At 45.1% G+C, this 23022-nt stretch overlaps 1 protein-coding gene across 3 annotated transcripts in view; it reads left to right on the top strand.

Annotated features, from left to right (window-relative positions):
* The first annotated feature begins 858 nt into the window (after nucleotides 1-858).
* The window catches only part of AHNAK2 (AHNAK nucleoprotein 2), a 76870-nt gene continuing 54706 nt past the window's right edge, over nucleotides 859-23022 (top strand). The window contains exon 1 of one of the 3 annotated variants that reach the window (XM_075150936.1): nucleotides 859-1102. In XM_075150936.1, the coding sequence (XP_075007037.1) occupies nucleotides 1048-1102 (55 nt within the window). In that variant the 5' untranslated portion in view covers nucleotides 859-1047. Of the gene's footprint in view, nucleotides 1103-8874; nucleotides 9224-22419; nucleotides 22887-23022 lie in introns of those variants that run through there. The other 2 variants (XM_075150939.1, XM_075150938.1) reach the window with 2 other exon arrangements.

The raw sequence follows: 23022 nt of genomic DNA on the forward strand, positions 1-23022 counted from the left end.
CGCTGGTTGCTCTCGTTTTGTCCTCAGCTCCCACCAGGATCAGAGAAACTTGTCCCATTGATCTCAGTGGGCACTGGGTTGAATCTAATGCGCATTCTTGCACAGCAGCTGGTTTTGGCCCCAGGCTGGCTGCATGCGGAACGGGCAGCATGATTTTCATTTTTTGTAAAAATTACTAATAAAAGGCATAGAAGGGCTTTGGGATTTCTTTGTCTGACGTGCCTTGCATAAATGTCTGAGCATTATCGTAAGTACAACACGGAAAATCTACATATAATTTATAACTTGCTCTTTTTCATCCTTGATGGTGGTAAGTAGCTGGCCACGAATTGAAGTTCATTTCCAGAATGAGTCCTAAGCCCCTTCCTTTGCTGGGAGTCCAGGGTTTAAGTATGTGATTTTAAGCACTGGCAGATGAGCAGAATCCCTTCTGCTGGCTTCAGGGGGGTTTGGATCAGGCCCAGCCTCACAGGGAAGGGAAAAATCCCGGGGTCTGCTCCCCCTTTTTGCATGCCTCCCTGCGTTCTCCCAGGGAAGCGTGCAGAAACCTGCCTTGCCATTTCTCGGTCCCGTTCCCCCCGGGCTCTCCTGGCTCTCTCCATCACTGGGAGGCTGCTGCGCTCTCCGTGTCAGCTTGCCCTCTCAACTGGAGCCCGGGGAGCGCGGCAGCCAATCGGGCAGCCAGGCAGCCCGGGTATCCTTCATCAATCTCCCTAAGTGTCTTTGGGCTCTGCTAGGAACATCCACATCACTCCTTCTCTCTCTCTGCAATGACCTGAAGCTCCAGCTCTGCAAGCAGTGATCAGTCAGGCATAATGCAATGCAGGACAGCCCGGAATAATCTGGTTGGCGTCCAAGGATGTATATTCACCGAGAGGCTGAGGAGTGTGTCAGCATTTAGTTTCAGTCTCACTGCACTTTTCCTGCAGCACAGAATCACAAAGTCTCCGTCTCCTCCTCTGGATTGGGACTGATTCTGCACTGGGATCCTCTGAAAAGACAAACTTTTCCTCTCTTGTTATTGCTGTACCACCATAATCTACCAAGATGTGTGACTGCTTTCATCTAGTTCTTCCTAACTGGCCAGGATCTCCAGCCAGTGGTGGGCTTACATTTTCTATACTTTTCTGTATTCTGCTTCTGCTTTTCTGTGCTCTGCTAGCTGCGAATCAACCTCCGAGGCAAACCCTGCAGCTTCTAGGGTGTGGCTTTCTCTGATGCTGCATGAATCAGATAAGGGAAAATAGAGTTAAGAAAAGCCTGTCCTTACCTCCTCTAAACTTCCCTCAGTGCCTGCATTATGTTGAAGCTAAGCTTAAGGAAGCCTTTGACTTTGTATACAAATTAAATTCAGTTGTGTCTAAATTAACTGTTTCGGGTTGCATGCCTTAATTCACATGCTTGCCCTTCATTTCTCATAGCGATTAGGAAGCAACTAGCAGGATACGGTGCATGATCCAATCTACCTGGCATTCACAATAGCTAAAAGCTGTGCTGTGTAGTGTATGTTTGCAAATTCAACGTGTCCTGTGCTCTGTATTCGATCTGTTGACTGAAAAATACAGCACTCTGGAAGAAGGGCTTTTTTTTTCCTGTGTTTCTCTACTGCAGAGCAGAAGGAAATTAGCAATTTAACCTCTTTTTTTAAAGGGGAAAATACACACATTTTAGTATAAATGAACAGTGATGATTGGAGGAACGAGTCAGAAGAGTAATGAAAACCAGTTCTTAGCTGGCAGAAGCGTATCAATAAATTACAAAGCTGCTCTTTAGTTTATGCACAGATTAGCCTGTTTTAAAATAAGCAACTAGTAGTCTTAAGGTTGTGTCTACAAAAATGCTAAGAATCTGAAATTTTTACAGTATCTTTTTTTCCCCTAAAATACACAAAATCTGTTTATCTACATTCTGCAATAAATTTCCTCACTATTTATTCTGGTAGAAGACATTATAATCTACAAAACACAGTCTGTAAACATTTTGATAGCCTAAAAGGGAGGAGCTTTTTTTTTTTAAATATGCCTGATTATTTCTGTTTTTCTTTTGTAAATAGTTTAGGATTATATTTTCCACAACAACGGAAAGTCAGAAATTGCTTGTCAGACTCCCGGTCATACAAAGTAGCATCTTACTGCTTAAGTTGCCTTGTTGAAATCAAGGAGACGACTCAAGGAATAAGTCACTTCTCTCCACCCAAGGAAAAGATACAGCCCAACTCTCTGCTCGTTACCTGGTGTTTAGATTAAGTAATTGAATTGGTATAAGGTTATGGCAAATATTTTAGGACTACACCCAGACAGTAATTTAATATGATTGATTCAAAATATACTTATATAAGTTTTGGAGGAAAGATTTTCTTTTATAAATGTGACTTTTTCAGTAGTATCATTTTCTTAATGTTTGTCTGCCTGCACAGATTTACTTATTTAGCAAACAAACTAGTTTTGTGGCTTTGATTATTTACCACATCAGAGACATTGTTGTGACTTCTAGGTGCAACCGAATAGAAACAAACAAAAACATAACACCAACAGACCGCTCCTCATAACCACCCTCCAGGTTTTCCCCACTGATTAGCAAAAAAGTTTGGGTTTTCTGGTTTTTTTGCTAAGGAAACAAAGTTCTCCCATGTCACGCACATGGGTTGTTACCTCTCCGGGACCAGTTTTCTGGCGGTGTGACAGGGTGCTGCATGCTCAAGGGGAGCGTCTCCTCTGCCAGGTCATGCCACAGCACCAACCGGACCCCGGCGCCTGGCCCAGGAGGTGCAGTGCAGGCAACAAGGTCCCTGCTGGGAAAGAACGTGGCAGGGAAAGCCAGTGGCATGTGAAACTTGACAGGCGTCTGTTTTCCAAACAGTTACTGCTGATGTTTCTTGACAACGGGTTATCATCCTCAGAGGTCAGGGTGCGGCAGGGAAAAGCAGGTCTGTTTTTCTCAGACAGGTAGGCTGGCTGGCTGCCCGGGGCGTGTGATATGTGTTTGAGAAAGCCTGCCAAGCGCAGGAGAAAGAGAGAAGGGATATCAGCATGGCGATGAGGCAGGCTCATCCGAACAAGGGCGGGGAAACCACACGATGAATCCCACATCAAGAAGCGCATATTAAATCCCTTGTTCCCTCCACAGCATGGAGGGAAGGCTTGTTAAAAATAGGCTTGTTTTGTAAGCTGCTGTCTCTGCTGGCTATATTCATCTGCCCTTGCTTTAGCTGACTGTCATGATGACACAGGTGAGAAACAGATAAAGAAAAATTTGCCAGTTTTCTTTATTAGCCAGGCAAGCAGAAGCATGCACTCACATCTGACATCTGGAGAATGCCGGGAGCATTTTGCAGTTCTTGATGAAGACCGAGACAATGTTTTTCATGGATAATTTTTGAGTCAGAACAACAAATAAGTAGGAGAAGAGAATATCTGCATCAGCAAACTGTGGCAATTGGCCAGATCCCAAAATATAAAGGTCTTTCTAGAACAAATGTTTTCTAAACCTATTTTTCACCTTGTTTGGAGCGTGATCTAAACCCCCCAGAAATTAATGGCAGTCTTTAAAACACTCAAATAAGACACTTGAGCAAGTTTGTATGGCCGCCTGATTGCCACAGGATCGGAGCACAGGATCAAAGCAAAACGTATTTTAGGACTTTGCTGAATGGGCACTTGAACTGCAATGTTGCTGCTTCTCAGGTGCCCGGTTCATCTCTGCACTGTGTGAGAACAGCGTACAGGTGGGTTCCTGAGATTAGCCAGAGCTGCGGAAGTCCCTGGGCAGGACTCCATTGCAAGCTGTGACATCCAAAAAATGCTAAAAGCACAGTGACAGCCCTTCTCCTCTGTTCTTATCTGCAACGCCAAAGGCACGGTGAGGGCTGGGTGTCCATTCTGTCTTACGAGCTGCTGAATATGGCCCACAAATTTTGAAGTTCTAAAACAAAATGCCAGCTGAGCTGCATTTTTTCTTAGAAATATTTTCTCAAGATGTTTGTCTACGAGCTGCAACAACATCTATTCCAGATCCATTACGAGACAGAGATAAACAAAACCTGCAGGAGCCAGACTCCCAGCTCGGGTGAGGAACACCCTCCCCGACTCTCAGGAGAGGCTCTGACCTGACATGCCAGCAGATTTCATTTTCCCTCCTTTTACTTCTTTCAGTGAGTATAACGATAAAATGACACAAGCCGTTTCAGTTTCAGCAGACACGTCAGGGTGTTAAACTCACTGTCCAGTAATGCTTCCCAAATATACACTCCTTTACCCATGGTGACACCAAAATAACTGTGGTGCCAGCACAGACTGAAAGGGAATCTGATTCATCGGGCTCTGGCAGAGAGCTCCCTGCCAGCACCGTGAATCAGGCTCAGTAAATTGCATCCCTCTGGCTTCTCTCCGTTCTCCCTCCCTCCAGAGTCATCTCCCTCCCTGGGGTTTTATTTTTGGTTATTAGTTTCACACTTCTATTTCCAATGGGTATGCACGGGCCCTTTGGTTACATACGAGCACCAAGTGGAAAAGAAACATCAGCGTGACAGGGTCCCACAGGCAACAAGGCTTTCTGTATCCATCCGCTGTGCAATAAAGTGTATTGCTGTTCTCCATCTAACTGCAAGAAATTAGGATGGTATGTACCCGTTAGAGGCATAGCACATGGTTTTTGCCACAGTTTCTGATTCATGCGAGGAATGGATATGCCCTAGGAGCAAATCAAAACCAGCTGAAAAATGTTCATTTTTCTTTACTGCTGCATTTCAAAACTTCAAGGAGGAGGAAGAATTAATAGAGATCTCAAGTCAGCTTTGGTAGATCGCTCCTCCCTGAGCAATTTGGGCTTGTGATGCATTTACCCAGTGATTCGTGTGCCGTCTGTTTCTGTCCAAGCCACTCTAGCTGCAGCAACCTCTTTTTCAGAGCCCTTGTTACTGGGCGAGAGGTGGAGGAATGCAAAGCAAAGGCCAGGGAGAGCCCCCGCCAGCGAGTGCCGCCAGGGCTGCTGCTGCTGTTGCTACTCGCTCTGGTGAGGGCTGCTGCTGCCGGAGATAAATGACACCCTCGGTTCGATGCGGGGACTCCCTGCCAAGACAAACAGTCAAACAAACAACCAGGCTGGGCTTGTCCATACAGAGGAGCGGCTGCAAAATAAGCCTGGATCCGAGCTTGCAGCACACACGGTCACCCCGTGCCGGTGTCCCATGCAGATGGACCTTGCATTTCCTGGGAGCACAGTGCTGTGCACCCTCATCCCATTCACAACCCCATCCCCAGCGCGTCTTTCCCACCACGGGTAACCTGAATCCGTGGGATTCTTGGGGCTGCATTATTTAGCAGTGGGATATGGGTTTCTGGTTGGCAGTAAGGTTGCAGGAGGGTTATTTTCACCCTGGTCTGACTCAGAGTGCACCTTTGGGGATGATATGGCAGTGAGAAGGTGCAGGAGAGGAGATAACGAGGAGCTCCTAAGGCCAGTGTTGCTGTCAAAGAAATGGCACATGGAGCTGGTCTTCGGCACGAGGGAGCTTCCTCCACCCTGGCTGGCCCATGCTAGAGCCTGTTCGTCCCAGGAAATGAAGGCCACCAATCTATCAAACTCCAAAGGAATAGCCATCTCTCAAGGATACATCCCTGTCTTTATGTCAACACAGACAATTACATAATTTTACTCAGTTACGAGACACAGATGAGTTTTAAAATGCCTACAAGATCCCTAAGCTACTAGTAGTAGCTACTACTACTAAATAGTAGTCTATGTACCAAAACTCACTGGCGCAACATCTTCATTTTGTGTCCAAGTATCTTTGGAGCCACAAGGGTTGCACAAGTGTAACCTTTCATACCGGTTTCTCCATTAGTTTGTTCCTCTACTAACCCTGCTAGCCCATGTGCCTGCACAGAGCCTCGCCGTGCGGCTAGCAGCCAGGTCTGAGGTTAGAGTAATTAGTACTGGCTGGGCTTGCAGGGTTTTCTTTAGTGCAATTGCACCTTTAGATTTCTATCGGTGTGAGTTCCTCTGTCAGAACAGGCCGGAAAAAAATGCGTCCAGCTCATAAAATCACTGTGGGAGAAATATTAGTAAATTTATGCTGGTAAATTTATTGTAAATTATAGCATGCACACTTTCACCTGCATTTAATGCTGCATTCATAGAATACATAAGAGAAAAGAAACAAAACTGCTTCATCTGTCCTTCACTGCCACAGGGCTTTCCATCTCATCTCAACACAAACTTTTTCTAATGAAACACACAGCTGGGATGGACCAGCGGATTAGCCCAGTGTGAGCGCATGATGTACATCTACGCACCAAGAAAAGAAGGGGAAACAGCCCTATCACTTGTTTCTTAGGGCACAAAAGGCAGATGCACTGCATAATCTGGGAAGTTTTCCAGATTCGCTGTCTATTTTTTTTAAAGTTCATGACACACAGCATGAAGCAGAATGCTTTAAGCTACTGTGGCATCACACGTTATTCAGGAGAGGTGCTGTGAATGAGGATGAATACGGAACAGATCAGGTTCCCCACGCTTTTGTTTTCGAGGTCTGGCAGTACCAAAGCAGTGCTCAGCTTCGACTGATGGTCAACGTCAGTAAATCCCTTTGCGACTCAGCAGTAGTGTGAAAGGGGTAAATCCACCCCAAACTCTGGGAGACCGGGAGTCCTGCTGCCATGGGCTATCCATGGATGGATAGTCCCCATGAAGCCAATGCTACATGGGGTGGTTTGTCCCAGACATTCATATTCGAGTTTCCATTCTGTAAAGGTCTCTGACACTATTTAATATAACAATAAGAAAGGATTCTTTCACTGACCCCAAATTCAATACAGCTGTGCCATGGAAAAGACCCAGCACTTCAGTGGCACCCATTTTCCCAGTGGGATCAGTGTTCTGGTAGGACAGGGACAAGAGATGGGGACTCTTCTGTTGGCTCCTGTCACTGACTGTGAGCTAGTAAAATCAGGGGGGGATTTCACCACAAAGCCAGGTTGGACCCTTGATATGTGCCTTTGAGAACATTGCTGCCTTCTTAGTGCCTCACCCTGAAAATGAATACCCTCGTCTTTATTGGGCTCCTATATTTAATTAATGGCTGTGAAGCATCTGGAGAACGTTGAAGTGGGCAAATTATGCAACTTAACTCGAAGTCTGATGATTAGTATCACCCTTCCCAGACTACTACTTTGATATTTGGAACAGTGAGAAAGGTGCTGACGATGGTGACATTGGTTTTGGCTCTAGCTGATGGAACGTAGAGTCATCTCATATCTTACAATCACAATTACACCAGCAGATTTACTCTAGATTCACACTAGTGTAACTGGAAGAGGTAGTCAGACCACAAAAAGCTTTAGCAAATGGGGGTTAAAACAATGATTAGGAAAATAAAAAGGATTAAAACAGAAGGTATGGGAAAAGATGAAAAAGGTGAGTCTCAGCAGCAAGGTGTGAAGGATCTCAGGCTGTTGTGAAGGATAGAGCAATTGGTGATCTGGCCCAACAGTCAGAGTTTCTGAGCCTTTGACAGCTGTTCTGTGTGTTACAGAGAAAGGCCAACAACCTGATGAGAAGAGAGAAGCAGGGTTGGGCTCCAGTGCCTGCACAGATGAGGAGGAGCAGGAGAAAATATGAGACTTGGAGAGACAGACAGATCCCGCATCACCAGAAAGGCAGCAGTAGCATTAAAGGGAGGAGGAAGAAAACATCCTGGGAAAGCTTTGCCATGAATGATCATGAAATTAAATGTCCGGCAACCTATAAACAGTCTCAGGGAGAAGCTAAATAACAAGACTTTTCTTGTCTGCCTTCCTCCCCCTTTGTGTCCTCTCTTAATCCAGAGTGACCTTAGCAAAACAGCACAAGAATAGTTGGGCTCCACCTAATTCAGTCTAAGGATAACTTACCTCCTCCCTACACTGTTTCCATTTCTTTGCTTGACTTATGCCAGGCTTGTCTCTTGCACTCTGATCTCTGCCCTGTCCCACAGCAGGCGTGAGTAGGGAAAGGAGAAATGTTAACCTTTTCCTCAATAAGCAGAACATGACGGGTATGAGGGGGAGCACAGTGCCTTTGCTTGGCCACTGAATTAGGCAAGCAGAGGAAAAGCTGCCATTTGCATGTCACTATCCTGATTTCTAAAGGAGAAAAAATCATAAAGGAGAATCTGCTCCTCACGACCATCAATCCTGCAATTTAACTGAACTTTAGCAAAATATTTGCTGGGTTATGTAATAGAGATGGATTACCACAGCCTGCCACGTGGCTGAAAACTGCAGTTTTAACCCCTGGACGGACTGCCTTGTGATAGGTAAAGATAAGCAACCTCATGGGGTTGTGAGAATCGTCCAGCTCAGACAAGCCTCTAAAATACGGTTTGAGGGTCCAAGTATCCGAGGCCACTTTTCGTCCTGATCTTCTTGGCTGTGCACAGCCTTTCTGGTTTTCTCTTTACCTCTCCTCCTGAGCCGTCTAAGAGGGGTTCCTCCCATTCCCAAGGTGCATCTTTCTCAGGCTTCCCACCCTTCCTGGCTGCCAAGGACCCCTTGGAGATGTTCAGTGTCATCCTTTCTTTATGTACCAGCCACCCCTCCTGCAACTGCAAGTGTTGTTAATTACCTTAGTATTACCTTAATTCAGGACTAGGAGCAGAGATGTGGTAGTTTGGGCTGCAGGGCACTGCAGGGCACGAACCCTACTACGGTCATAAACCCCAAGCCACCATGTCTTCTCTGGTGTTGTTATGTACATCAGCTGGACGAACCTGCCACGCTCACGCTGGGATGGGCAGAGTGGCACCTTCATTTTTCAGCATAGCTACAGCCTAGGCTTTAAAGTCTCCCTACATCTGATCAGCTATTATTTGGGCAGCACTTAAAAACCGGAGAATCTGAGTACTGTAGCTAATTAACTGAGCCAGAAAGACACAAAGAAGGTTTGAAACAGAAAACAAACAAAGTCCTGGCGAGCGTTCAAAGGCAAGGCAGGCTGGCTGCAATTCGCCGCTCAACACGCGGCTAAGCTCATGAAGGCTTACAGAAACATGGGCGAAGGGAGTTGGCTTTGGGAAGACCTAGCCGTGAAGGGTTCACATGATGCGAGGCGGGGTTTGGAGCCGAAGCCGCCCCATCCGCCCCACCCTGGGACCTGGGCCCATGAACAGCCCAAAGCACCTCATTCATCACGGTGGGGACAGCTGTCAGCCAGGAGACGGAGACTGAGACCTGCCCACGGCTTCCAGGTAGGAGCTCACTTCTTGCAGCACATCTGCATTGCCTGGCCTTGCCTGCTGCCTTGCAGTCGCTCCTGCAGACTCTCAAGAAGATGCAGTTTCTTGCTTCTCTGAGCACATACCACATGAAGAGCTTCTACCTGTGTGTTAGGTCTTCTCTCTCTTTCCCCCAGCTGCTGGGGTTTGAAAATCTTGCTGGATGCGCGCTAAGGTGATAAACTGGTTTTATTTCCCTTCTCTTGGTATTGCTGTCATGACAAAGAGAGGCAAGTAGGCTCCCCCCATCCTGACAGAGCAACCTACGTGCTGCTGCGGCATGTACATTTGCGTTCTTTACAAATGCCTGCAAAATAGAGAGTGGCAAGGAGCTTCTTGAAATGGTTATGAATCATTGAACTTAACTGGCACCCACCCAGGCCCCCAGATGGGAGAAGAGGAGCTTTTTCTAAGCCCTTCCCACATTCTTGTGCAAATAGAAGGGATGAATGATCACCATCCCCAATGCCAGACAGTTTTCTGGGCCAAATTCACACATGAGTCTAAGAAAGCCAAGGGGAACTGAAACTGGTGTAGCTCTCCCTTCCTTCCGCTTCTTGCAATGACTATATTTCATATGTTCAAATCCTTCTGGGATTGCTTAGACTGACTTTGTGTAATTATTTTCATCCTTGGATTAAACAGGCCAAATATGTAAGCTGGATCTCAGCTTGCTGAGATCTTATTTTACACCATATTTTGTCCCTCTGGCATATACGTTACACAGCAGCAGATTGGATTTAAGTAGTTTTTTCAGAATAAAAGTCTGTCTTTGCTTGAAGGTGTCAATTTTCTAGTAATTCTTGCTGCTCTATCTTGTATGGATACTGTATGGATACTTCAAAGGACCATGGAAAAGTCTTAAACCAGGCATCTACCCACGCTGGCTCTCAGTAAGCACTGTCTGACAGCCCTCCAGACCTAGAGCATGCACAGATTTCTAAGCCTAGAGGTTAGGGGGAAGGTGTGACTTGGTGCAAAAGCCTGGAAGTACAACCTTATTTCTGCCAACTGTTCTTGTCCTTCATTGCTTGTGATCACTGATGAGATAAGCAGATTCATGGGTGTGCCTAAACCTGGGGGATATCCGTATTCTCAAATTACATAGAGAATGGCGCTGATTGAAATTAAAGACAAAAGGGTACAAAGGCTGCGGGACCCACAGGAAGGAGCAGTGGGTTTGAAATCAGCTTTTAGTTGCCTTGTTAGATGTGTGGGGCCAGTAGGTATACAAGAAAGAATGGTCTTTCGGTGTATCATGTTACGGAAGTCCTGAGTCCGTCCTGCGCGGAGTGGCACAGTATTTATGCGTTATGAAATGTCTAATATGTTCCATCTGCTACCAGGTCAGGGTCAAAAGGTGCAGTCAAAATCAACAACAATATTTTTGATGTGCACCACCTTTCTTTCTGCTGGCAAAGTGCCACCTAAAAGCTTAAATCTTTCTTGATTGGAAGCTGAGCAGCTTCTATGAGCAGCCAGAGATTTGTAAGCTTTCCGGGGAAATAACAATAGTTTTGAAATCTCCAGCTGTGGCACGTCTGTACATCGGTCTTTCTTAACTTTTGCTGTGATCACTCGCAGTCTAAAATTGGAATTGTGTTGTTTGGCCATCACTGGAGACACCTTGGCTAGAGAAATCTTACCATGCAACTTCTACATCTCCTATTAATACCTGCTCAAAGTCTTCCTCTAGGCTCTTCCCTATGAACTTGTGTGCCAGAGGATTTGTGAAATGCAATTGTGATGGGTAGAAAATGCACAAGGCGCAAATCCTAGCTACAGACCTGAGAGGACTGTTTCCTACCAGACCCATCTCTCCAAGACTCCCTTCCTCCTTACTCCACACAATAAATTCCAGCTTCTTCTGCACTGCTGGCATCTGTCTCGAAGGGCTCAGGAGGTTTCCACCATGCTCCTCATTCAATTCAGGAGATGTGCTCTCCTTGGCCAAGCCTTGACTAGGTCCAACCTGTACCTGAGCCTAATCCCTCCAGCAGGTATTGCAGTAATGCCTGACATAGTTTTTGTCCACTGCGTCCTCTCTCCAGCTCTACAATCTGCAGGATTGTCCCAACCCCTCCTGCCGCAGGAGATGTCCCCTGTAGGGACATGTTCTGTCCAGAAACAGAGAAGTTTTAAGGGAGAAAAAACAGGGCCACTGAACTAAGTTATGTAGCTAAGAAAATCTTGCGGTGATTGGGAAGGAGGGGCTGCTTCAGGCTCCTGCCTGTCTCATTTGGCTTTATCAGGAGCCCATACCCAATGGTCTCACCATCCTGGCTCTGTCACTGTTCTCCTGCTCTGCCTATTGCCTCGTCAGTCTGGTCTTCATAAAGTCACTGTTTCTTAAAATCTATGGGCTGTCTTGCTGGTAAGGCTTTAGGTGACTTCTACAGGATGACTTTTTCCTTTTAGCAGATCACCGGATGATGACTGTGGGCCTTGCGCTGCTGATTCCCAAACCTGTTCTGGTTCGTAGGCACCCCAAGGGCTGTTCTGCAGTGTTGCTCTGTTAGAACTTGTTCCCTTCTTAAAAGTCAAAAGCTCCCCCAGGTTAAAAAAAGTGCAAACTAAGAAAATGAAAGATTAATACTGTACCTGAAACTAATCTCTTTTCCAAGCTGTCTTTTAAGGTCTCACTAAGGCTTCTCTTCCTTGCAGTTACCCAGGATCAGTTCATCCATGCCCTTGCTCCTCTGTCTCACAACCCTTGGTCCTCCTCTCTCCAAGTTTACTGGAAAGTTAGATGGGTGCTACAGAGTGCAATTAAATCTTCAAAGCTATTGCTGGCATCTGCACTCTCCCTCCTTCCTCCAAATCAGCGCAGGGAGTTAGATTTGCAGCTTGGTTGAGATTTAGACATTTGAGAGGCTGTAAATAAAAAGTTCAAACTTGTCTGCAATATCCATGGTTGTCTGGATTTGCTGATTTTGCACTAAGCTCATGCTGCTGTTTAAAAGTGAATTCCCTGCCCTGTCTCATCTCTTCCTAGATAGCATGACTCACATTAGAAACCTCCTCATGGGTTTCTAATAACTTTATTATGGAGTGTGCACACACAACATCTTTTTGGTGGTCTCAGAGTTTGTGAGATGTGGCTAGATTTGCACAGAGACCACACATGATATCATAATAAAACTGATTAATTGCGCATTTGGGATGTTTCACTCCTGCATTCCTTTACCAGTTTTAAAGTTTCAGGTTGTTGCTTGAGACCTTCCCATTACCTCCAAGGGCTTCTGGTTTTCTGTGTTGTATGATCAGTTTGGAAATGGAGATGTTTAATGGGCCCTTCATTTCTCACTGAAGGATCTTTAAGGTAGGAATAAAGTTCGAAATCCAGGAGAGGAAATCCATTATTTTCCCCAGAGAAAAAAAATCCATTTTTCTTTGAGTGATAATTTTATATCTGAATATAAACCGTGTTTCATTTGCTTTTCCCTGTTGAAATTTCGCTGTTCAGCAGAGAGATGAGCCTTTTCAGCAAGGAGTGAGAGGATACTCAGGAAGGACAATTTGCAGCCTTTCTGCTGTGATTCCTTGGCAAAATGGACCATAGAAGTAGTCTAAAGCAGAGAAAAAATAAACGTAGGCCCCAGCACTATGGATGTGTTTCCAGAATTAGTCTTGGAGCTGAAAATGCTGAAAGCAAGGCGAGCAGAAAGCTGTCTCTGAGGGGGTCGTGCCGGAAACGCTGAGGACCCGATGCGAGGTGCTCAGTCCCTCCAGCTCCCACCAGTCCCTCCAGCTCAGCAGGAGGCAAGGTGGTGATATTCATGTTTCTTACTGCACCCCTCCGATGAGAAGGGCTCAGAAATGAGAGTGAATGAGGAACCCTCTGAACCCAGCGTAGCCGAAGATGAGAGGAGGAGGGAACACAAGACGGTCAGATCAAATCTGGTTAATTGCTGTTGTTATGTTGTTGCTTTTACATCCTGGGCAAAATCTGCTCTGCCATCTTATCCCCATGTTCACACGGGTGGCACCTGGGGAAACAGATCCGGTGAATGAAGTCTCACCCAGGGTGCACGTGCCATTTTTACCCATGCATTTTTCAAGACTGAGAAAAGGCAAATATTGTTGTTAATGAGCTAAATTATTAGCCCCTGTAGTTGTACTTAATTCTACAGAACTACAGACCTACACCCAGTGAGGCCCATTTTCCACACAGCATGAATCACTTGCTCGTTTTTTGTGCTCACTAGTTTCACATTTTAATTTTCCATTCCTCTGGCTTTCCTCATGCAGATGAATAATGGACCATTTATAATACACCAACAATATCAGAGCATACAGTTATGGCTTCAGTCCATCTAATCCCTTCAGACAGTTCGCAGACCACGAACGCGCTGTCTTTGTTCCGCAGATAAAACACCTGTCGGGCGAAGCCACATCCTATTTCCACAAAGAAAACAGAAAGGGATGCCAGCCTGGCAGCTTCTCCCCTCTGCCACTCGAAATAGTTCTCAGGAGCTGAGTCATGAAGCGGAGCCCAGAATAACAGGCGATTCCTTTAACCCAAGGACAATAATCAGCTGTGTTAATAATTACAGATGGAAAAGGGCTTCAGGCAGCGGTTTATCATAAGACACGCTGAGCCCTTCTATTGCTGTAAATAAATGCCTGGGTAAACTTTCTTTGAATCCAGCTAAATAAGGCTGTGTAATCGAGTTTTATTTTGTTGCGTTAGGGGCTGAGCCTGCTCCTGCTGCACGTGGCTCTGACGACTCCGGTGGGTTGTTGTGCAGAGGCAGAGGCAGCCCCGAGGACTGAGCCCACGCAGCTTGCCCATGGCTCTGCGTGACCTGTGCTGGATACTGGCACATTCAGCATCCTTATCTTTCACGGGTACTGCTTTAAGGATAACATGCTTCTCTTCAGGCATCCAAAGACCTTCATTAAGGACTAGCAGATCAGACTTAAGCATGTGACAGTTGCTAATTGCAGTTCTGCTCTTCTATTTCCTTATCACGCGTTTTCCTCTGTCATGTATTTGTTGAATATTTGGAAAAGGAATAGTTTCCTGAAACCAGGATTTGGAATTTGGAAATCTGTATGGTCAGTGCCGTTTCACTGAATCACTCCATACATAGGATACAGTCAGCAGAAGAAGGTGATGAATCATATGTCTATTCAGTGTGAAATGGGAAGCCTTCACAGAGCTGCTTGTGAGCTGTCACATGTGTTTGTTGCCTGAGTCACTTACGTTACTCAGAAACAAAGGCTGGGATGCGGCTCGTGGGTCTGCCCAGGGAAGGAGCCCAGTCCATGCAGGATCCTGCAGCTGCCAGTGGGGCTTGGAGGGAGCTCAGGACCGTGTGAGCGGGATGGATCGCGTAAGCGATGCCATAAGGAGCACTACAGACATCCATTTTAGTTCATTGAGCAAAAACTTAGCAGCAGCTAAAAAATTCATTTAAAAAATTCCCCAGTAACTTCTGTCTTAGCCATTTATCCATAGAAATACTCATTTTAAATGAGAAACTTTTAAGGAGCCTTTTTCCCAGTTTTTAAAAAGAAAGGTGTTTAAACAAAGCTAATATATAATTAAGCTAACCAAGCATGAGGTAGAAAATGACAAAGCTACATCCCCTCTCCCTTCTTTTTTGCTGTTGTATTTTTTTCACTGGTCAACCTAGGTACTTCTTGGGATTCTTAATATGTTCTTAATAACATAATTTTAGATGATTTCTTATATGAAAAAAAGTTAAAGAAAAAGCTGAACTATCAGTACTTCTTGATTTAGCTTTCCAAATTAATGAACATTGTGGAAAAATCTTTAAAAATCAGTTCTCCTCCCACTCCCCAAATACTTCCAAAAAACCCTTTTTTAGGAAAAGGAAAAATAAAATACTTTTCTTTACAAGCAAAGAAAGACTGAAAACACAAGCACTCATGTGAGATAACAGATTATGAAAGAACACAACTCACTGCTGACGGTGTTCAGTTTGCTGTGCTCCCAGAGCAAGTGCTCTTCCCCGCTCCCGACCCCCTGGCCATTTTGGGCTCTGCAGTCTTTCTTCTCAGCCCATGTTCCCAGAGTTTGCATCAGAAACTGAGAGCACTTCTGCTGTCAAAACCCCACAATATATATAGCATCTCCTCTTAAAACAATGTGAGTTATTTGCTCTCGTTTCATTGATTCCTATCTATGGGCAAATGCAGCCAGAACCAACACAGCACCGTGTGCTGTGCAAGACTGAACAGCAACTTTGTTTACCATTAGCATCGTTATCAAATTAGGAGGAATTAATTATTACACATGGGGTTTGTTCGTTCAACCAAGTGTTTGGCAGCTCGACTCAAAGGCGTTAGCGCAGCGGTGGAGAAAGGTTTTCTTCCGTATGTCACTGGTTCCCGGGCTCCTTCCTTCTCTCCACTTGGCACACAAACACTACCTTGCTACTGAGTACTTATCAGGACCTGAAGAAGTCATGTTCATACTGATCAAGCTGGTTTTCTCTGCCAGCAGCACCAAATGCAGTTTAGGTTCAGTTTCTGGATGTGTATCGAGGAGTCGGGCAGCCTCAGTGCTAACCATCAGTAGTATTTTACTGTTCTCTGGCACCCGCCTGCTGAAAGGCAACATGAAGTATTCCTCACCCCACGTTGAGGTCGGTTCCTGTTGTTCCCTCTCCTGTTCAGAGGGACAAAGTCAGGAACGAAGCATTAAAGGGCTCAACCTTGCTCCCATTAAAGTCGAAGGCAAAACTCCAGCCGATTTCAGTGACAGCAAACAGGGAGTGAAAAGGCCTGAATTTACAAAGCGCCAAGATGCTAAGGTGCACGTGCCAAGACCCTTAACGCCCAAAGATTTGATTGCAACTTTGAAGATGCTGACAACCACACAGGATGAAGCCAACATTGCACCACAAATGCATTGTGGAAGGAGCAGACTTTTTCTTACTCCCTCTTGGCTGCCGTTTCCCACAGGTTTCCTTTCTGGGGCACCAGTGAGCCGGTTCAGCTGAGTAAGGTGAAGTGCAGAAGTCAGATAACTGTGCAGATTATCTGATTTTATTTACCCTGTACTTCTGGCTTTTCCCCTTCCGAGGGAAGGCTTATGTGTCATGGGATGTAGGGCTTTGAGGTGAATTCTGTGTCGTTGGAAAATCAGTCTCAGCTCTGTAAGGAAGCAGGAGACCTCGCAGCCCCGGATGGAATTACCCAAATGTATTTCCATCTCTCACGGATATTGTTTACACAGCGCAAGCCAGTCCAGAGCGGTGAATGGTATATTTAAAACAGGGTCCTCTAACATTTGGATCCACCACATCGCTCGACTTAACAGATACTTGATACTGATCAAGTGACTCACTTCATTGTCATCTGCTGAGTCCTTTCTCTGCCCCAGCCCACACGCCCTGAAGACGCGCACCGAGTCACGGGCACAGCAGCCGCGCTGGCCCTGTTTTTCCATGGCGGCGTGTGCCAGCCACGGGCACACAGCCATCCCCTGGGTGCCTGAAATACCCGCGTTTAATCCCCGGACTCCCTGCATGCCCCTGCAATGGAGGGGCAAAACAGGGTGATCATTCATGATCTGGAGGTAGACAGTTTATTTTATTAGCAAGACAGAAGCCGGTTCTTGCTTGTTCCCAGTTTGAGGGAGTTCCTCCTGTTTTTCCCATTCACCTGGGCTTCTTGCTTGTGCTCGAGGGCAGCGTCTGCCAGCTCCTGCCCACCAAGCAGGGCACGATATCGGCTGCAAGTAATCCAATAACAGGTGGTAGTCAAGATGCACGCAAGGGCCTAGGTTAAAACAGTCTCAGAAAGAAGTAGCTGCAAGAAATGTACCCCTGTGCCCGGCGCCACTGCCGGCAAACAGCCCTTTCCTGAGCGAGACTGCCTGGGTACAGCCAGGTCCCCATGTGGGTATTTACCTCCCTTCCACCACCGAGGGCAGGTTTCACTGGGACCCCGGAGCTGGAGGAAAGGGATTATTTCAGTGCAGTTCCCAGTTAGTCCTATATCTGCTCCACTTCAACAAATGTACTAGTCACTGGTGGTTCACTAAATGCCATGGAAACCCCAGGGCACATAGTGAGATCATCTGCCAGTACTTTCTTATTTTAAGATTTTTGTTTAAGAACTGTTTTTAAGGCTTTGGGGAAAAAAAAACAAGGGAGGGTTCACTGAGAATCATTTCCACAGCTGGAAATAGACTTTGTCATAATCCCCAACCATACAAGCCCCCCTCAAAAGCAAGAGTTTATATGCCTCCATACAGTGACCGGTAAAAAGGAAAAGAGCAAAAAAAAATCACAGTGAAGCAACCAAAATGTGTTTTGTTATAACAACTGAAAACTTTTGCTTTTTCCAATGGCATCTGAGCTACTACATGAAATGTTTATACTTGCCTTTTATCAGTGTCTGCTTTTTATATGAGATCTAGAAACATCAGTGGCAATGTCCTTTAACTTTCAGTTTGATAGAAAAAAAGTGTCTTGATCAAATACAACGAATGTCCCACAAAGATTCTTAAAAGTACTGTTCTCTTCAGAAATATCCAACTCAGTAGGCAGTTGCTCAAAAATACAGAGCTTGTGAATGTTGTATTCACAATTCGGCAGGCTTTAGGATTTTTTTTCCTGGATTTCCAAAGTGAAGAAAAATGACCGACTTGGTGATACTGGAAGTGCCAAACCTGGCAAGAAAAGGGCTTAAGGCAGCATAATGACATTGCAGAAAGAGAAATAATTTGGTTCAAATCATTAATTTTTCAGATACTTGAGCATTGCCACCTAGTACAATCAGGTTATTCATGGGTAATTAACACCTGTCTTTCCAGCATGAAGAGATGCTTTTGTTCTCATGGTGTTGGCTTTTGTCACTAATACTCACTTCTCAGGGAGGAGCCTGGTTCTGCTTTCTATCCAATGTCATAGGTTGTGAAATAGTAAAATAATAAAGGTCCAGGGTCAGCCAGCTCTGAACTCCGGTTGAGCGGAGAGTTAAAAACAGCAGAGAGAAGGGAATGAGATGGTTGGGGGGAACATGGAGTAAATATTAACTTTTAACTAAAGCCCTCCATAGTCCGGAGACAGATCTCCAGCAGCTCAGGAGGAGGATGTTGATGGTTAGGTGACCCATCAGGCCAGGGTGTGTGAGGACTTCTGCAGACGATGGCTCTGCTCCGCTCTGCTCTGAGCTCATACACAGCTGACGGGGCAGGAAGGCAGCAACTCCACGAGGACCATGGTTTTCTGCAATTCCTGTACGGGCCTTTCTAATGATAGCAGTGTTCTTCCCCCAGGTCTGTGGCCATGGCTGCATTGCCGCTCGGTCTGGCTGGCTCCTTTTTTCTGGTTCATTCTGTCCGGGCTATTTTGGCTGCAGAAGGTCAATGCCAGCACTGTCAGGGCCAGTGGAAATGCGTGTGGGGGACAAAGGGAGGTGGAACATATGCCCCAGGACAAAGTAAAAGAAACTGTCCAGAGTGAATTAGTTTCCTTTTTCTTCTCCTTCTGTTAGTGAAAGGATCGGTCTTGGAAATGTCTTATTTTATTTCATTTCTAAATAATGCTTTCTCTGTTGTTGGTGAGGTCTTTTATTTATGCTGGTTGTGGATCAGCATTTTTAGCTTCCTTTTTTTTTTTCATCAACAAGATTATTAACCACTAGAGTGAAAAAATATGTATTTAGGAATCCCGGAAGAGAATATTTGACTTTCTGAAAACACACAACCCTTCCCTGGGTTTGTTTGGGCTATTTTCCATTGAGTTTGGCTTTTACTACTCCATCCCTGCATACTGTGGAGTTGACATTTCCTTATCTTCACAAAGGAGAAACCTATTACTACAAGAAATACTAGTAGTTGCAGCTTGTGGTCAGTGCAGCATGCAGGTAGTGTTGGTAGAACCTACCAAAAGCAGGTAGGCACTGGAGCCTCTTTTGAGTAAATTCTCGGATGAAAAGGTCATAAAGAACACAAGACTAATCTATTTGGAGGACAGATTCCAGTAAGGTTACAAGATATGTGAATGACACCCATTCACTTTTTTTTGGGGGGGGGGGAATTCATCTGAATTGACAAACTTCAGAATGAGGTCTTTAAGTCCAACACTGAGGCTTCTTAAAAGAGGCAGCGATCAAACCTCATTTCCATACCTGGCTCTCTCTCTGTTGATGAGGTTATATGCCTACCTGCAGCTGGAAGAGTTTTATGCAAAAAAATGTTCAAGCAAATCAGTCAAATTAATGGCTTATGTATTGTAAAAGAGAAGAAATTCAGAGGAAGTTTGTGTGGCTGCCTGACGTACTTTTTTAGTTCAAACTAAATGATTGCAAAAGTATATATAAATATACTTTATATATAGTATATATAAATATATACTTTTCCGTGTCTTAATAAATGTGGAGTCATGGGAGACAAAACATAGGAGATGTCTGTAAATTGGTGATTAATGTTATTTTTATCTTCCTCTGGGCTTGATCTAAGAGTTGGTGGCCAGATCCCTCCACAGCCATTTATTCATTCCTCTCGTTGCCAGCCTGACATTCAGTTCCATCTACTCCTCTACAACTTCTGTTCACACTGATCTTGGCTTTCCCTTACTTTTTCTTTCTTCTATGGTTCCTTCTCTTGGCAGCCCATTTCTCTTTAAGCTGGAGGTCCTCAATTTTTTAACTCCTTTCTGAATTGTGTTAAAAAGTTCTCTTTCTGTAACTGGTCTTCTCTGCTACCCAGTCTTGTCTACATGTGGAAGTTTGTGGCCTCGTATTTTTCCCCCAAATGTCTAAAGATTCATAATTGCTAAAAAGGAAAAAGAATAGAAACGATCACCCTTGCATCCTCCACAATAAACTACAGGAATTTCTGTTTCAGGGTGTACTTTACTATAATCTCAGTGAACATTTTGTCTCCCTCTCTTTGGGCCAAAGAAAACACAAGAAAATTCCCATTGTTTTTCATCTCATTTCTCAATTACTGGTAAAGCAGCACACCCTTATGTGCAGGCCTAACATCAGACCATTCACAGGTCAGGGTGTGAATAACACTAATAAAAGAAAGCTCCTGTCATTCGATTGTGGGTTCTCAGCCTTACCTGTGAACCGAGTAAAAAAAACAAAGTTGTAATACAGGGAGCGGGGGAACGAGGTTAGAGGTGGAATAGAGAAACGTGAGATACGATCGTACTCCCTGGCAAGGCAATAGAGCAGAGAGGAACTTTCAGTATTGCCTCAGCATAATTCAAAGAGTTTCTCTTTTAATATTTAGACGTCTATCAAGAAGAGTGACTAAGAAGGGCTATTATAGTATGCCCACTGAATAAGTCATCTCTGTTGTGCTGCAATCATTCGCAGAATTGGAAATCATCAGCTTGGTAGCATTTTTTTAATAGCTCAGTAGACAAGCAGTTGATTCAATAAACATTTAAAAATAAACCAAGTGAGCATTATGCATTCATGTCAGTCAAATAACATTAAAATAATTTGATAGTCACAGAACTCCACCATATTGGCTGACAACAGGGAAGATTTTAGGCTGGAAGTTATGTGGGGATAAATCTCCAACACAGGAGTTGCATTTGCTGGAGTGACAGCAGCAGGGCACTGCTCAGACGTTAGGGCTTACACGTTCAGTTCCGAGATGAAACTGGAAAAAAGCCAGCGACAATGAACATAGATTTCCCAATACCTTGAAAAAGAATATAGTCATTTCTTCCAGGTTTATGGAAAAACAGTTGGCTTCTCTCAACTTAGCCAGGGTTTTGTCTCATGTGGGCTTTAAAAATTCTTAAAAGATCGAAACAACGCCCATCAATATATTCAGCAAAGACAGTTGAAATGAAGCGTTGAATGGGGATCGAGCACACTGCTGCTGTTACACCACGGCCTGTGCCCTGCTGAAGTGCTGCTGCTGGCACCGCTGGCTCTGGAGGTGGGAGCCAGGTTTCTGCTTCCAAATGAGCTGTCTCTGCATCAAACCACAGTGTCAGGTTGGGCTTCTTGTTTTGCATGTCTGTTTCTAAAAATATACATTGTTTGTCAGGATGATGTTGAAAGATGGTTCAGAAAGGCTGGACCTCGGTATAGTCCCAAGGACTGAGCATAGAAATAGGGATGGCAGCAGAACAAGCCAAAAACTAGCTATTAGAGAGGTCTTGCTCTATTTCCCAGCCATCACAGTTTGCTTTCCTGCTGCTGACCACACCTCAGGAGGCCTTTATAGCTTCTGGTCGCCTCCATCCTTGAGGCAGCTGCAGCAGGTCTCGCTTGAAACATGCCACCTTGAAGAGTCTCACATCTCCTGTGCTGATGCAGTCCCATCACCTCGTCTCCCTCCTTTGCTGTCATACTTCCCTGCATTGGCTACAGCCAACACATTTTTTCTTTCTTGATGTGGATGCTACTCACAAGAAGATAGAGGTTGCGTATGAACGGCATAGTGCTTCACATAATATTTAAATTAATTATATATGATTATATATATAGTACATAATCACACAGGACACTCCCAGGGCTGCTTATGTGTTGTTTGCATTTTGCACCCTCTCTCACCACACACCTGTTTGACAGCATGCAAACAAGCAGCCAAATATTTCTGTGAAACAAGGAAGCCCGGACTGAAATCTACTGCTGTGATTTTTTAAAGCTTCGGGGAGGAGGAATCAGAGGATCAGTAGAATTCCTGAGAGAGGGTGGAATCAGCTGTATTACAAATTTCTTTCCTTTGCAGGGGGTGGAGAAATAGAAACAGGTGAGAGGAAGGGCTGGGAATTTTAATAAATCCATTTCTGCTGGCACTAAGTGGCTTTCTTCATGTGTTAGTATCAGGAGAGCCTGCAAAGGCAGCACTAAGCACACCGGCACTCCCACGCTGCAAGCCATGATAACGCTTCATTTGGCGTAAGGTCTGTCAGCTCAGCATTCGGGGTTTTTTTCGGAAAGAATTAAACAGCTGACTAAAAATGACAAGGAAAAATGAACTTAAAAAGGACACTAGAGCAGCCTTGAAACCCGTTTGAACCACGCTGTTGTGACAGACTGCATCCTGTGTGTGTGCATGCTTGCATGAGAATTTACTAATACGTATAATGTTAATTACCCGCTTATGTCCTGAAGCAAGGCTGGGAATGAATTTCAGGAAAAGAGATGTTTGTTTTGCGCGGGCGCCCACATCCCATATACTTTCAGTCCTGAGGAAATTGCCCCGTATCTCCACCCTGTGTACGCTTCTGCCTGTAGCTGTAGGCAGTAAGCGGGGAGAAGACACGGAGCTTTCGGAAACCCGTGTACCCCCGTTCCTCCGCGTCCCCCGGCACGGAAAGCCTGACCAGCAGCAAGCCCAGGGTCTGTCCGCTGCTCCCGCCTCAGCTGAAGCCGTACAGCTGTTGCCTTAGTAGAGAAAGGGATTGGATTTCACAGGCTGTGTAATCTGCCACAGCGCGCTTTGGCTTGGGGATAGCAACAAGCCTCACCCAGGCTTAGCCATCCCCTTTCTGCCCGTAGAGGAACGCCCCGGTCGACATAGAAGGAAAATTGTTTGCTGAATTTCTGCACAGCCCTCCTTCCAATTGCTGGAGAGAGAGGGGGAGTGAGAAAGAGAGAGAGTTTAAGGCAGGCTCTGCACTGGTGTTCTGGGCTATTTCAACTTCAGGGCAACTTTAGAGAACTTCAGTTATTTTTGGTAAGTTTTTTTTTTTAAAAACACCCCCCCCCTCCCCCCTCTTTCTTTCTTTTTAATCTCTGATGCAGATTGCAGAAGTTTGCAGTAGATGATGGGCTTTTAAAATTGCAAAGAGATGTGGGCGTGTGTATTTTGC

This window comes from Calonectris borealis, chromosome 5 (genome assembly GCF_964195595.1).
Source record: "Calonectris borealis chromosome 5, bCalBor7.hap1.2, whole genome shotgun sequence".
In the NCBI taxonomy this organism is placed as follows: Eukaryota; Metazoa; Chordata; class Aves; order Procellariiformes; family Procellariidae; genus Calonectris; species Calonectris borealis.